The 16,161-nt window shown below is 33.3% G+C and overlaps 2 protein-coding genes and 1 long non-coding RNA gene across 3 annotated transcripts; all 3 read left to right on the forward strand.

Annotated features, from left to right (window-relative positions):
- The first annotated feature begins 749 nt into the window (after nt 1-749).
- Nucleotides 750-1,612, forward strand: LOC144544752 (uncharacterized). The gene is made up of 3 exons (XR_013508334.1): nt 750-892; nt 993-1,099; nt 1,515-1,612. It is a non-coding gene; the product is annotated as an uncharacterized LOC144544752 (long non-coding RNA).
- A 6,394-nt stretch (nt 1,613-8,006) lies between these two features.
- Nucleotides 8,007-13,085, forward strand: LOC144545375 (HIPL1 protein-like). Its single transcript, XM_078293974.1, has 8 exons — nt 8,007-8,165; nt 9,307-9,464; nt 9,832-10,026; nt 10,464-11,069; nt 11,215-11,431; nt 11,551-11,729; nt 11,819-12,060; nt 12,546-13,085. Exons 1-8 carry the CDS (start codon nt 8,066-8,068, stop codon nt 12,952-12,954), a joined length of 2,106 nt encoding a protein of 701 aa, XP_078150100.1. The 5' UTR covers nt 8,007-8,065; the 3' UTR covers nt 12,955-13,085.
- A 714-nt stretch (nt 13,086-13,799) lies between these two features.
- LOC144545376 (vesicle-associated membrane protein 721-like) lies at nt 13,800-15,255 on the forward strand. The gene is made up of 5 exons (XM_078293975.1): nt 13,800-14,118; nt 14,215-14,353; nt 14,476-14,596; nt 14,724-14,786; nt 14,892-15,255. Exons 1-5 carry the CDS (start codon nt 13,920-13,922, stop codon nt 15,036-15,038), a joined length of 669 nt encoding a protein of 222 aa, XP_078150101.1. The 5' UTR covers nt 13,800-13,919; the 3' UTR covers nt 15,039-15,255.
- Nucleotides 15,256-16,161: the final 906 nt, after the last annotated feature.

Raw genomic sequence — 16,161 nt, forward strand, 5'->3', positions numbered from 1 at the left:
TATATATATATATGTTGGTTGCTGGGTAGAGAAGAAAAAGGGACATTTTTGGTTGACGCGTGTTGTATTTGAGTCAGCATTTGAATATATAATTATGTATGCATGACCGATTGACCATGACATATTACTTTCTAATGAAATGTGCAACTTCATATGCACACTTCCAACAATATTTAGATATCGATCGTACTTTATATTAACACAAAAAGCACATATAGCTAGCAAGCCAGTTCAGATTCAGGCCCAGTTCTCGGCCCAAAATCAGGAGTCCATATTTGTCGCGTGTTGCTTGATGTTGCCAAGTAAAACACACCAGCAGTCCTAATGGATTTAATCACTGTTTATCGATTTGTCTTCACTTTGCGGATTTGTCTGGTGCTGTGAATTCGTTCATTCTTCGTAATATAATGACTATATACGAGTTATAATATTCGTATTTCTATAATCGTTGTCAATGACTAGGGATGGCAAAAAAGCCCATCGGCCCGTAGGCCTGTCTATGCCTGCCTGGCCCAGCCCTTTACCCGGTCAGCCCGATACTGTAACAGGCCAGGTAAGGCCGGGCCTAAAGACAGGCCAGGCCAGGCTTGGGTTTGAGCGAAAGCCTACAGGCTGCCTGTTGGGCCTCTATTGCAAATGGTTAGGGTTTTTTATTAATGCGATTTGTCTCTGCCTCACCCGGTCACACCTCACTTCTGAAAACAACTCTCTAGGCGCCGCTCTTCTCTTTCACCTCGCTCTCCTCTCTTTTCGCCTCCAGTTACGCTCCATCGGTCATCACCAATCTGATATGCCTCCGCCTCCAATCCTCCGCCACGCCGCCACTGGTCACGCCCTCACAGCCGATCTGCCTCACTCTTCCTCGCACTGATCTGCCTCGCTCTTCCATCAAGTTAGTTTTCTCCTCTGTGTTGTGCTTTCTTATGCGATTTTTGTGTGATTTGTTTGCATGACGACCCCTCTCTTTCCCTTTTCAATTTTGCTCAAATTAGGTTAGGGTTTCCTTGGATCATTCGTTGCTTGCTGCTATTGTGTGAAGCTCGATGCTAGTCCGGAGGCGAAGTGGGAGAAGGTTCCAACCTCTGATTTGGTACTGACAGTAAGTATAGATTTTAATTTTGTGTAAAATCAAGTAGCAGATTTGCAACAAATTGATTGAAAGAATCACAAAAGAGAAAATAGTGAACATATATTATGAAGAATATCAGTATTTGATTTGGTTTTGTTATTTTCTGAGGAGAGATTTGGTTCTGTTATAGATTTTGTACATCTCTTATTCTGTCAAGTTGTTTGTTTTCTTTGAAAATTTAATCTAGCGAGGATGTAATTTTTGGTTTAGGATTTAAAACAACTCTGGCAGCTGCTGCCACAAATTAAAAAAAAAGACACGTGCTAGTGTGTACTATATGACAAGTGCCATTTCAATCTTAATAAATTTATGTGCTAGTGTGTACTGTAATATTTGATTAAATATGCTTATATTTTCATTTAACTCTTAATTGTTGTTTTTTCAGATTTGGGAGAGGGTAATCCATTGAAGACATATTGTGATTAATTAGATCAAGGTGAATATCAAAGTGATTACATGGCTATTACTAATGATGTTGAGGTAACTATCGATAAGTTATTTTCTATTGATAATCCAACTTAGGTGTCGTTTTTGGAAAACACAGCAGCAATGCTGTTGTTTGTAGTTAGGTACCAGTAGATACCGAAAACTGGTACCAGGGTGAGGGATGAGTCTCTGGTGCGGTTTAAAATGCTGTTTGTAGTTTATTTAAATAGTTATGGTCTCACTAGTATTGTTACTGGTAAACAGTATAGCACGAGGTGATGTTGTAACTTGTTCTTATTTTTTTACTTGATATATCTTTGGCAGCTCCTGCCAATTATTCTTCTTAAAAAAAAAAGATATTTATATATTAATTAGAAAGAGTGTATTTTACTTGGTGATATTTATATATTAATCTTTGGCAGCTCCTGCCATACCCTTTCTTCTAATTTATACAGTTTTTGTTGTTTGGCAACTGGTCAAATACTTCTATTTTGGTAGATTGTATTATACATTAGCTTCTCTTTATAGATTGTGCTTAAGATGTGTTTATTGTTTGCTGTTTGCAGATTGTGCTGTCTGGTCATTTGATGCCTTTGTTGATCGAGCTGATTGTATTTGCTGTTAAGTATACTTTGATTGTCTTCTATATTTAAACTTTGTTGTATTTGGTGTTAAGGAAATTTGTGTGTATGCTATCTTTGGTGTTAAGGAAATTTGGATGTTGAAAGAAAAACAATGTCTTCTATATTTAAACTTTGCTGGATGTGAAGTTGCTGTTTTGTACTGTCTGTATTTGGTATTTTGGTGTTAAATATACTTAGGTTGTGTATACTATTTGGTTTAAACTGCTATTAAATGAGACCAGGCATGGTTGGGCCAGGCCGGGTAAGGCAGCCCATGGGCTGCGGCAGGCAGGCGCAGGTTTGAAGAAAATGCCCACAGGCAGGCCGGGTATCAATTTCTAGGCCCGTTATAATGGGCCAGGCAGGGCAGGTATAGATTTTTATCAGGCAGGCCGGGTATGGGATTGGTAAAATACCTGTGGGCTCGGCCCATTGCCATCCCTATCAATGACAACGATGCTAAGATATTGTCTCCTTCTCTTCTACTGCTTCCAAGTTTCTTTTTTGACTTTCACACGTACTGACGGCTCTCTCTTTGAGATATGACTGTCCCAGTCCGAATTGATTCAGTGTCTTCTTGTGTAATATCTTGAAAAATTAAGTTATAATTATTTGTGCTTACAATTTTTTTCCATAATATATATTAAAGATTATATATCTTTTGGTAACATATTTTATTGAAAAAATATATTACTTTAAAAAAGAGAGAAAAATGATATCGTAAACATTATTATTTCTTATTTTTTATTTCCTAAAAGTATTGATTTGGTCAAATTTATTCCAATTATTATATAATCTCCTAATCATTAATTTGCCGTACTTAATTTTATTTAGAAAAAAATGCTAATGTGGCAATAATTGATATGACATAGTTAAAAAATTTGAAGGCTTATCTTAAGGAGTACAATCTTAATAATCACTGCTAAGTTTTCAAAGAAAAAAAAAATAGAGACTTAAAATTGCATAAATCTGATTATATTGCAAAAAATTTCAAAACAAATATTTAAAAATTAAAATAATCGGATTTTTCTTAATTCGAACATTCATAAATTGGACCCTAATGCTAAAGTTTTCAAAAAATAATATTTAAAAATTAGAAGGTTCAAATCGGTTTTTTCTTCAAACATTCATAAATCGGATCGTAATGCTAAAGTTTTCAAAAAAATATTTAAAAATTAGAAATTTAAAATAGGATTTTTCTACAAACATTCACAAATCAGATCCTAATGCTAAAGTATTCAAAAAAATATTTAAAAATTAGAAAGTTATAATCATATTTTTCTTCAAACATTCATAAATCGGATTGTAATACTAAAGTTTTCAAAACAATATTTAAAAGTTAGAAATTTAAATTGGATTTTTCTTCGAACATTCATAAATCGGATCCTAATGCTAAAGTATCCAAGAAAATATTTAAAAATTAGAAAGTTATAATCAGATTTTTCTTTGAACATTCATAAATCGGATTGTAATACTAAAGTTTTCAAAAAAATATTTAAAAGTTAGAAAGTTAAATCGGATTTTTCTTCGAACATTCATAAATTGGTTCCTAATGCTAAAGTATCCAAGAAAATATTTAAAAATTAGAAAGTTATAATCAGATTTTTCTTTGAACATTCATAAATTGGATCGTAATACTCAAGTTTTCAAAAAATATTTAAAAGTTAGAAAGTTAAATCGGATTTTCTTCGAACATTCATAAATTGGATCCTAATGCTAAAGTATTCAAGAAAATATTTAAAAATTAGAAGGTTATAATTAGATTTTTCTTTGAACATTCATAAATCGGATCGTAATACTAAAGTTTTCAAAAAATATTTAAAAGTTAGAAAGTTAAATCGGATTTTCTTCGAACATTCATAAATTGGATCCTAATGCTAAAGTATTCAAGAAAATATTTAAAAATTAGAAAGTTATAATCAGATTTTTCTTTGAACATTCATAAATCGGATTGTAATACTAAAGTTTTCAAAAAAAATATTTAAAAGTTAGAAAGTTAAATCGGATTTTTCTTCGAACATTCATAAATCGGATCCTAATGCTAAAGTATCCAAGAAAATATTTAAAAATTAGAAAGTTATAATCAGATTTTTCTTTGAACATTCATAAATCGGATCGTAATACTAAAGTTTTCAAAAAATATTTAAAAGTTAGAAAGTTAAATCGGATTTTCTTCGAACATTCATAAATCTGATCCTAATGCTGAAGTATTCAAGAAAATATTTAAAAATTAGAAAGTTATAATTAGATTTTTCTTTGAACATTCATAAATCGGATCGTAATACTAAAGTTTTCAAAAAATATTTAAAAGTTAGAAAGTTAAATCGGATTTTCTTCGAACATTCATAAATCGGATCCTAATGCTAAAGTATTCAAGAAAATATTTAAAAATTAGAAAGTTATAATCAGATTTTTCTTTGAACATTCATAAATCGGATTGTAATACTAAAGTTTTCAAAAAATATTTAAAAGTTAAAAATTAAATCGGATTTTTTTTCAAACATTCATAAATCAGATCCTAATGCTAGTTTCCAAGAAAATATTTAAAAATTAGAAGATTTAGATATTTCTTCGAACATTCATGAATCGGATTCTAATGCTAAAGTTTCAAGAAAATATTTAAAAAGTAGAAAGTTAAAATCGGATTTTTCTTTGAACATTCATAAATCGGATCCTAATACAAAAGTTTTGAAGAAAATATTTATAAATTAGAAAGTTAAAATGGGTGTTTTACTCAAATATTCATAAATCAGGTCCTAATGTTCAGTTTTGAAAAAATGACTCCATCTATTTATGAAACCACACTTAGTAGTTAGTTCAATTGCACAAGAAAATTCGTTAAAAATGGGGAGGAAAAAGTTCATTCAACTTGGCATAATGTTGGATAATATTTTTTTAATAGAAATTATTATTAAATTAAATACGAAAATAGAAAAAGAGTGGCCACAATTTTCGAACATAGATAATTTTGAAAAAAAAATCTACTCTTTTTGTTTCATAAAAAAAAAATCAGCTACTGTTTCAAAAAAAATCTCAGCACTCTTTCTATTTTAAGAAAATGAAGCGACTACTTCAGAAAAAAAAAATGGATAAAAAATAACACTTTTGTATTCTTTCCGCAGCTTAAGTCTAAACGGGTTTTCGTTACCCCGAAACCCAACAGTGTTTTGGGTAGAAATAAAATTTTTCAAAAAACGTGGTTATTTATAATAAAATTATTTATTTTTTGGGTAAAAATAAAAATCTCGGTCTCATTTGAGACAAATTTTCCTAATTTGTTTTTTGAGAAAAGAGTAAGAGTAAGTTGAATGGGCATCATATTTATTTTGGATCTAATGGATTTCAAAAATATCTGATCTACTTTAAGTTCTGTAGACGCGAAAATTAATGCAAGCACACAGAAATATTAAAGTAGAGAACACAAATTTTAAAGTAGATCGAATAGTTTTGAAATTCATCAAATTTAAAAGTAGAGAAAATTTACAGTGTGTCCATGTCAACTTTTAAAATAGTCAATATCCCCATAAAAACAACATATATAATATCCAATATCCCATCAAAGCTTGATATTGTTTCATCTATCTCCATTTACTTATTTAAAATTTTAATTGACAAGTATACCCTTTGTACGTACCCTTTGCTTTGCTTTAGATTGAAGCCAACACTCAGCTATTCTTTAATCTTTGCCGTCCACTTATAATAGGTTAAATAAATTAATCAAAGAAAATCATCAGCAGCAATGCTACCATTCTATCGATCAACACAAAAATCGAACCAATCCTGACGACGCGATTGCTTTGATTAAGGTCCCACCGATCATGGGATTTTTTAATTCGCGGACCCATTGTCAGCGAATTTAATCTCGTCTTAATTAAATCTTTCTCACTTCCAATCACGCATTTGATCGGGTCAAAATAAACCCGCTTCGTCTCTGATTGAGTTTGACTTGCTTTTTTGGTTTTACACTGCTTGTCGTCTCGTCTTGACATATTTTCCTTAAATAAAATTATTAATTTTGTGAGGATAACTTTGTTGTTCACTTGAGAGGTTTCAAATTTGACAGCTGAAAATTGAAATGACATCAAGTCAAACTCAAAGTGGGCTCTTCCACAATGATTAATTAATTAGCTCCCATTGCTGTCACTTTACGTCTTTACCCAACGAAGAAAAACACACACATAAAACGTTCCACTCATTATTGCAATCAATACTTTTAGCCTCAACTTTCAAATTTCATACACAACAAGTGCAAAGTCAAAATGACAAAGGCTCTTTATTATTTTTGTCTATAAATTTAATTGATTAGAGCAAAGTCAATTACCAGGGAAGGAAAAATATATTGATTCGGAAAACAATAAAATATAAATTAGTAGTAAAAAGTCAATTGAATTGAGAATCATGAATAAAAACAAAAGATAAATCTCAATTTCTTTGACAAACCAAGAATCAAAATGAATAAAATGAATAAATGATGGGTGACCAGCCTACCCTAATATAACCTAACCTATAATTAGATTAAATGTAGATGTAGATGTAGTTTTTTGCAAAAGAAAGTAAGTGTAGCTGTAAACCTCCCAATGTACACCAACCACAACCAATAATAATAAATCAGACTCATTTATCATCTTATCCTTTTTCCTTTCCCTCTACCCTTGGCCACTTGCAACCTCTATTATATTATTTTATATATAATTATATTATATGAGATGGCCACTTTCTGCTTTATGCTCTAATATTCAATTTAAAATTCAAATAGTCCATTCAAATTATTTAATATGATCTTCATATTAAAATTTTACTATATCTTGGAAATTGTTTAATATTTTTTTAAAAAGTTTGACAATCACTGTTTTTTAAAACTTCTAAACCATAAAAAAAAAAAAAATTCTAAAAACTCTAAAAAGAATAGTAAATTTTTTGAAAAAATATATAATTTGCTTATCAAATGTATTTTAATATAAAAATCTAGTTAACCTATTTGAATCGGCTGTTTAAATATTGAAAATCGCACAAAAGAACATGAAGCACAAAGCACCCATACTTCATATTATATTGTTTTGTATTATTTACATTATTATTTTTTCTCTTTTGGAACTCACAAATTAATTCCATATTTATGTATATCACATCACATATGTCATATATATGTGCATTTAGTATTTTGTCAATTTAATGATTTGTCTCAGAGGGACCGCAGTCTCATCATACTATTTCTTTATTTGGGCTTCTCAGACTCATTCATTAGTGATTAGTCAACTCTAACCCCACCTTTTATCTTTCTTTTTTGGGAGAATTTCATTTATGACCCTCATCAATCTTGAAATTTCCATCAAGTATCATATATACCCCTCTAAACTTCAAAAACAATTATCTTCTCTCTCTCATTTCAAATTTGTAATCTTTCCATTTTATCTTTTATTAAAACTGTAGTTAGTGTATAAAAAATGTTCGGTCTTCTAATTAGTTTAATTTTGGGAGCATATAATTCATTTTTCTACTTGTGTTTCATCCACAATGATATTTCAGCATACGTTTGTATTCACATCGCAAGATAAAAAAAATTTAACTATTTACCCTCACAAATCAACTATTTTTAATAAAAGGTAAAATTAGAACTTTATTCAATTTAAAATGAGTTATAATAGAAAAGACAATAAGTTAGGGTAAACATGTGAGTTTTTGATGTTTAGAGGGATAAATTGAAATTATTAAATTTAGAGTACGAAGGTATAATTTCAAGGTTTTTGAGGGGTTTAAAGAAATATATCCCTTCTTTTTCTTTTTTCTTTTTCAATCAGACCAAAAGATTTTGAATAAAACAAAATTTGCATTTTAAGTTCACACTCTCTCTCTCTCTCTCTCTCATGCTTCTCTCGCTGCTCCCCACATGAGACTGAGAGAAAGAGCAACAATGGTTTCTATTCTCCTTTTTCTTCTCTTTTTGTTTCTACCATGCTTCTATTCTCTTCCTCTCTGCACAGACTCAAGTTAGCTCTCTCTTTCTCTTTCTCTTGCTTTATTTATTCTTTAATATTTATTTCATTCCTTGAGTGGTACCAGTAAATATGTTCAGGGTCTAAATTTGTAATTCTATTTTACAATTAGTGTAATTGGGAGAAGATCTGTTGAGAAAACTATTTTTTAATGTCCAAAAATATATATATATATATATATATATATATATAGGTTTTGGCTAATATGCTACGGGTAGCTAAGAGGCCTCCGTGCTACGGCTCGGATTTCGAGTTTTAAAAATCCTAACGGTCGATCCGAACCGTTCATCTTGTTCTCCATATTAATATGTGCTTGGAGACTAAATTTTACATTTTTATGAATTTTTTTACTATTTATTAAGCCACTTTGAAAACCACTGATCCAACGGTAGTTTCTGGTTTTACTGTTGGGTTAAGCCACCGTTGGATCAGGGGTTTTCAAAGTGGCTTAATAAATAGTAAAAAAATTCATAAAAATGTAAAATTTGGTCTCCAAGCACATATTAATATGGAGAACAAGATGAACGGTTCGGATCGACCGTTAGGATTTTGAAAACTCGAAATCCGAGCCGTAGCACGGAGGCCTCTTAGCTACCCATAGCACCGTAGCCACGTCCTATATATATATATATATATATATATATATATGAGTTAGGCTGGGTGCTATGGATAGCATAGTGGCCTCTATGCTACGGCTCAATATTTGAGTTTTCAAAATCCAAACGGTCGATCCGAACCGTTCATCTTATTCTCCATATTAATATCTGCTTGGAGACCAAATTTTATAATTTTCTGAATTTTTTTACTATTTATTAAGCCACTTTGAAAATCGCTAATCCAACGGTTTTACTGTTTTGTGCAGCCACCGTTGGATCAACAATTTTGTAAAATACTTAATAAATAGTAAAAAAATTCAGAAAAATGTAAAATTTGGTCTCCAAGCAGATATTAATATGGAGAATAAGATGAACGGTTCGGATCGACCGTTTGGATTTTGAAAACTCGAATATTGAGCCGTAGCATAGAGGCCACTATGCTATCCATAGCACCCCAGCCTAACTCTATATATATATATATAATTAAGCAATAATGTTATTATACAAAAGGAGCACAAACTAATTTTGTTCTTCTCCAGTGGCACCTATTACTCTGAAGTCTCCATTGAAATTCTGCTCATACAATGGTACCAGTTGCTGCAATTCCACTGACGACTCAGCGATTGAGAACAAATTTAAATCCATGAACATTTCAGATTCAACTTGCTCGGCCGTGGTTAAATCCGTCATTTGTGCTGTGGGTTTCTCTTTCAATTTATACTTTCCCTCTTATTACATGGTCAATTTACATAAGCCAACAATTACACTTGCCAATTTCATACGTAAAATGGGACTGAGGTGAAACTGGTACCAAGATCCGATATGATACCGTTAGGCACTGGTACATAGTTTTAGTTTCGATATCTTACTATGCTGATGGTTATTTTTGTTTTTAGGGCCTGTAATAGACTAGTTTCTAATAAAACAGGCATTTATTGCCTTTTTTTATAAAAAAAAAAAAATTCATGGATGTGGTACGGTACTGTACCAGTTGCTACCAGTTTGGACCCAATAGGTTCTTTTAAGTTTTTAAATTTTATAAGAAAGTACAATTGCATGTGCAGAAATGTGACCCGTACTCGGCCGGGTTATTCAACACAGGAGGGAACCTGCTGCAAGTGCAAGTCCCAGTGCTGTGTAACTCCACTTCCAGCAACTCGGCACAGTCAAAAGACTCCACACAAGACTATTGTGCGCGAGTGTGGAATGCTTGCAAGGATGTCTCCATTTCTAACTCTCCATTTTCTCCCCAGTCAAAGGTAGGGGTTTTTTATTGGATCCGGTTTATTTGGTTTTCAACCGAACCATCAAATTTTGGATTAAATGGTTTGGTTTGGCTGATTTTTTGAATTACTTCGTTTTTTATATTTGGTTCGGTTTAATCCCTCTTATTTCGGTTCAACCAAACAAATCGAAATTTACTTGATACTTACTTGAATTCTTTGATTCAACCAAACAAATCGAAATTTACTTTGGTTTTTGGTTTGGTTGTTATTTGGTTGACAAATTTAATTCGGTTGGTTTGGTTAGATTTTTGAAAACTATATAAAATTTTTGTTTGACTATTTTATTTTGGTTTTAACCGAACCGACCGTTTGAACACCCCTAATAAATCTGCTTGTAGAGGTCTGATTCGGCCTCATGTCAGATCCAGACAACAGGTTCTGGTCATTAACTATTCTCTTTTATTTGACAGGGAAGTGGGGCCCAGATTCTGGTCAACTCGTCGAAGCTAACCGACACGTGGCAATCAGAGAAAGACTTCTGCACGGCCTTTGGTGGGTTGGCGGGTGATGAATCCGTTTGCTTCGATGGCAAATCTGCTTCCTTTAACACCACTTCACAAAACACAGCCTCACCAAAGGGCCTCTGTCTGGAACGAATCGGTAACGGGTCATACCTAAACATGGCTGCGCACCCAGACGGGTCAAACCGGGTCTTTTTTTCAAGCCAACCCGGTAAGGTCTGGTTAGCAACTGTACCAGAGCAAGGTTCAGGTGGTACATTAGAAATAGACCAAGCAAACCCATTCCTTGACATAACAGATGAGGTGCATTTTGATAGTGAATTCGGGTTAATGGGCATGACATTCCACCCGGATTTCAAAAATAACGGGCGGTTTTTTGTGTCATATAATTGTGACAAGGTGCAGTCTGCTAGTTGTTCGGGTCGGTGCTCTTGTAATTCTGACGTGGGTTGTGACCCGTCTAAACTTGGTGCTGATAATGGGGCCCAGCCATGCCAGTATCAGAGTGTAGTTGCTGAGTATACTGCTAATAGCTCTTCATCTACACCTTCCACAGTATGTACTGATTCTTCAAATTTGTTTAATTTTGCTAATACAACAACAACCAAGCCTTTAGTCCCAAACAAGTTGGAGTAGGCTAGAAAAGAAATTTTTTGCTAATAATCTTTGAATTTTACGAATTTGTTTGATTTTTATGTAGGCAAAAATTGCAAACCCAGTTGAAGTAAGAAGAATTTTTACCATGGGTTTGCCTTACACGGCTCACCATGCCGGCCAAATTCTTTTTGGCCCATCTGATGGATATTTATATTTTATGATGGGTGATGGTGGTAATAAAGGCGACCCGTTTAATTTTGCGCAGAATAAAAAATCTTTGCTTGGGAAAATTATGCGTCTCGATGTTAATACATTTCCCAGTAAGCATTTTCATTTAAAATTTTGTTAATTACTTGCAAATGAAGGGATGAAAGAGTGATTTTGATTTTCAAAAAGCTGTTTTTTTACTGATTGTGCTGATTAATTGTGGATTTAACAGGTGAAAGTGAAATAGTAAATAAGAGTTTGTGGGGTAACTATAGTATCCCAAAGGACAACCCGTCAGCTGAGGATAGCGGGTTGCGACCCGAAATATGGGCCTTAGGGTTGAGAAACCCATGGAGGTGTAGCTTTGATTCTGCTCGGCCTTCTTATTTTTACTGTGCTGATGTCGGCCAAGTAATTTTTATTACACTCCTTATAATTACAAAGGTTAATTAATTGCCTCAGCTATTTTTAGTTATTGATTCTGTTATATATATACATAGGATCTCTATGAAGAGGTGGATCTGATAACTAAAGGAGGCAATTACGGGTGGCGGGTCTATGAAGGCCCGTTACTGTACCATCCGGATTGGACACCTGGCGGCAACACCTCTCTAAGTTCGATCAATGCACTATTTCCTATTATGGGATATAATCACTCGTCAGTGAACACCAACGTGGGGTCCGCTTCTATCACTGGTGGTTATGTGTACCGGTCGACCACCGATCCATGCATGACTGGAAGGTACATAACATAAATTTCCCTGTTATTTGTTGAATATATATTTTGCAGTATATCATGAATGAGTGTGGCTATGGTACTATGCATAGCACAGATCAATATATTCGTTTCCAAAGTTCAAATAGTTGATCTCAACCGTTCAAAATGATCTCCACATGAAAAATGTACTTGCATACTAAGTTTTACATTCTTTAGAAATTTTGAACTATTTTTTTAGATAGGTAGAAAATCACTACTTTTGAATGGGCTAGAATATCTATATCATGTGATTTTCTACATATCTAAAAAAATAGTACACAAATTTTACAAAAATGTAAAATTTGATCTACAAGTACATTTTTTTATGGAGATCATATTGAACGGTTCATATTAATTGTTTGGACTTTGAAAATGGAGATATTGATCCATAGTATGGATCATTATGCGCTATGCATAGTACCACAGCCACTCTCTTTTACAGATGTCATGAATTTATTATATTTGTTTAGGTATTTGTATGGAGATCTCTACGCACTTTCAATGTGGGCCGCTACAGAGACACCAGAGAATAGTGGCAACTACACATCCAAGTCAATTCCTTTCGCTTGCTCAAAAAACAGCCCGATTGCATGTGATTCAGTTGCAGGAAGTGCACTTCCATCACTGGGTTACATCTACTCCTTTGGAGAAGATAATAGCAAGGATATATTCTTACTTACATCAAAAGGTGTTTACCGGGTTGTTAGACCGAGTCTATGTAACTACACTTGTTCCTTAGAGAAAGAAACAACAACTACCAATGGTACTACAGGTAGTCCTGGGAGTACTTCGTGGGCCCACAAATCAGATAGGGATTTTGGGGTGGTGGTGATGGCCTTGATGGCATCATTTTTAATTTTATTAAATTTTGGGTATTGAGAAATTTTTGTTGGTGCAACTGGAGTTAATTTGAATTGAGGAAAAGATAGTATTTGTACAATACTGTTATTTTTTTTTATGTACAATTAATAATGAATAAGTTGGTGTTAATTTGAAGTAATTTTCTAGAAGCCCGGGTCTTTTTTCTGATATTTCAATGCCAGAAACTATTTACTGGTATATGTTGCACTTTTATTTGATAGTATGAAACAGCCGAGATATAATTTGATACTAAATTGGAGTCATGAATTGGGGCTGCTTTGACAAAAGAATGCCTTGGCGGGTCTAATTAAGCTGCCTTGAATTTAATTTATGACTTGGTTTCTTTTGTTTCCAGAAGAGCTTTCAGTTGAGTTGGGATCTTCTGTGGTCATTATTACCTCTGGCATGCGTAGGATTGCCACAGACAATCCTATGTAAATGTCAGTTTTTGTTTCTGGAAGAGAACGGTCAAACTGTCCATTAATTAATTAATTTCCTTTTCACAACTCACAGTTGAGTTGAGAATAAACATTAAGTCTTTAATAGTAAAAATGTAAAAGTAAAATTCACATATATCCCTATGAAGTTTTTATTTTGTGAGATATATAAAATTCTTGGTTTGCTGTTATGACTCAGTAACTACTAGGAAGAAACTATCAACTGAAAAACACGGTTTGAATTTTCAAATATGAGCTGCCTTCGAAATTTTGTACAAATACAGGGATCAAGACATAATTTTATTTACCATTTAATTTCTCCAACTTGACACTCAAAACTAATTGCATATACAAAAATGAATTAAGTAATGGTAAATTGGTAATTAAACTATTTATTTCTCCAATTTAGTCAAAGCCACCATTTCTTACTCTTTCTCATGTCCTCCTCTCCCTCCTAGACCAAAAGATATCATCATCTCCAATTAATCTCCTTTCTCTCTCTCTCTCTCTCTCTCTCTCTCAAGATTAAAAAAAAATCATATAGGAATGGCGTTACCGAGTGATCAGGCGTTGATATATGGATTTGTGGCACGAGGCACCTTGATTCTGGCCGAGTACACCGAATTCTCCGGCAATTTCAAAGAGATCGCCGCTCAGTGTCTCCATAAACTTCCTGCTAGCAACAACAAATTCACCTACACCACCGAAGCCTATACCTTCAATTATCTCGTGCACGATGGCTACGGTGCTAATTAATTTACTTATTTCTGTTTTTACCTTCATTAAAATATTAATTACTTGTGAAGAGAAATATAATCTTTGTTTTTGGATTATTAATTAGTGTATTGTGTGGTGGCAACCGAGTCTGCTGGTAGACAAATCCCGGTTGCTTGTTTGGATAGAATCAAAGAGGTTTTTCTGAAGAAATACAGAGGCGGGAAAGCCGCAACTGCACAAGCTTATGGCCTTAAGGAATTTGGGTAAAGAAAATATATATCCTATTTATATATATATATGTGTGTGTGTGTGTTTCTCAAGGATTATGAGCATATATATATATATATATATATATTTATATCATGATTTGGATATGTTGATGCAGGAGTAAAATAAAGGAGGAGATGAAGTATTGCATGGAGCACAAAGAGGAAGTGAGCAATCTGGCCCGCGTGCAGCAGCAAGTCGAAGAGGTAAAAGGCATCATGCTCCAAAACATTGACAAGGTAACTATCTTATTTGAATGAAAAGTAATCATTCTCCAGCCAGCAGCTAACAACTGCAATTGATTGAAGCGGTACATGAATATATATATATATATATATATATTAAATTCTGGTAATGAAATTTCAGGCTTTAAATCGGGGGCAACAGTTGGAGGTTCTAGTAGACAAAAGCGACAATCTCCGTAGTCAGGTAAATCGATTTTTTCTTATAATTGGATCACAGTTTGTGGATTCAAAACCAAAATTTTATTTTTAAAAAATATTTCTTTATTTGTTTGTGGATTTATGTATCCAGGCAAGTGAGTTTAGGCAGACAGGCACACAAGTGAGAAGGAAAATGTGGATGCAAAATATGAAAATAAAATTGATTGTGCTCGGCATCATCATCGCTCTCATTCTGATCATAATTCTATCGGTTTGCCACGGTTTTAAATGCACCTAATTGTTCATTTGATAGCAAGAGAATGATCAAATTTTAAAAACTATGCTGTTTAAAATGTTGTAACTGAGGCCTTTGGCTTGCTCATTTTCTTCTTCTTTTTTGGGACTTTTGATTCCTTGTTTCTGTTAGTTTTTTTTGTTTTGTTTTGTTTTGTTTATTATTTTGTGGATACATACATTGTTCATAGAATGTTTAATCAAATGGAAGTTATATAAGACTTTTTTTAGCCTTGTTTGTTGTTTAGTATAATAACCCATATTTAACCAAATTAAGCCGAATGAGCATGAGCATGATGGAAATTAACCAAAAAAAATCCCCACAACTGAGTTATTTAATAAATAGACCAGGGGTGGGACCCACAACAGTCACTGACAGCTACCTAGGCCTATTAAAATGAATATTTAAAATTAAAGATGAGGTATGGCTGCACGACGCAGCAACGTATGAGGTGATGTCAAAGAACTTATATATGGGCTTTAAGAAAGCCCAACTATTGTTTCTCTCCTTTTGATTAATTTGAAAAAACTTGGGCCAATTTGGGCTTTTCTGATCCATGCTATTACAAAATTAAACTTGGGCCAACTCGTTAAGCTAGCGTCACCTTCTATAATTGTGATATAATATAATATAATTAGACAAATAAAAATAAGTGGATCCAAGCTAGCTCTATGAGGTGCAACATGTTTCCAAGCATGTTGATCGTGTCATAGTAACAAAGTGCCACCTTTCCAAGTGCTTGCAAGGAGGCCAGACATATTCTTATAATCACATTCCATGAACATCCAAAAATAAGCTCACACTTTCATGCTCACATTATTGCATCTATACATATAATTTAGCCCCATCCATCTTTTCTCTAATAATTTAGCTACCTCCTTTTTCTAATAATTAATTGGGAGCGCGTATATATATATATATATAGAGATGGGCTATGGTGCATTGCAATGCATAGGTGCACAAGTAATTTAGCTACCTCCTTTTTCTAATAATTAATTGGGAGCGCGTATATATATATATATAGAGATGGGCTATGGTGCATTGCAATGCATAGGCACCCTTGTGCATTGGACCATAAATCATCGATTCAAAGTTCAAATAACCGATCCAAACCGTTCATCTTATT

Source organism: Carex rostrata, chromosome 27, assembly GCF_964058835.1.
Source record: "Carex rostrata chromosome 27, lpCarRost1.2, whole genome shotgun sequence".
Taxonomy (NCBI): domain Eukaryota; kingdom Viridiplantae; phylum Streptophyta; class Magnoliopsida; order Poales; family Cyperaceae; genus Carex; species Carex rostrata.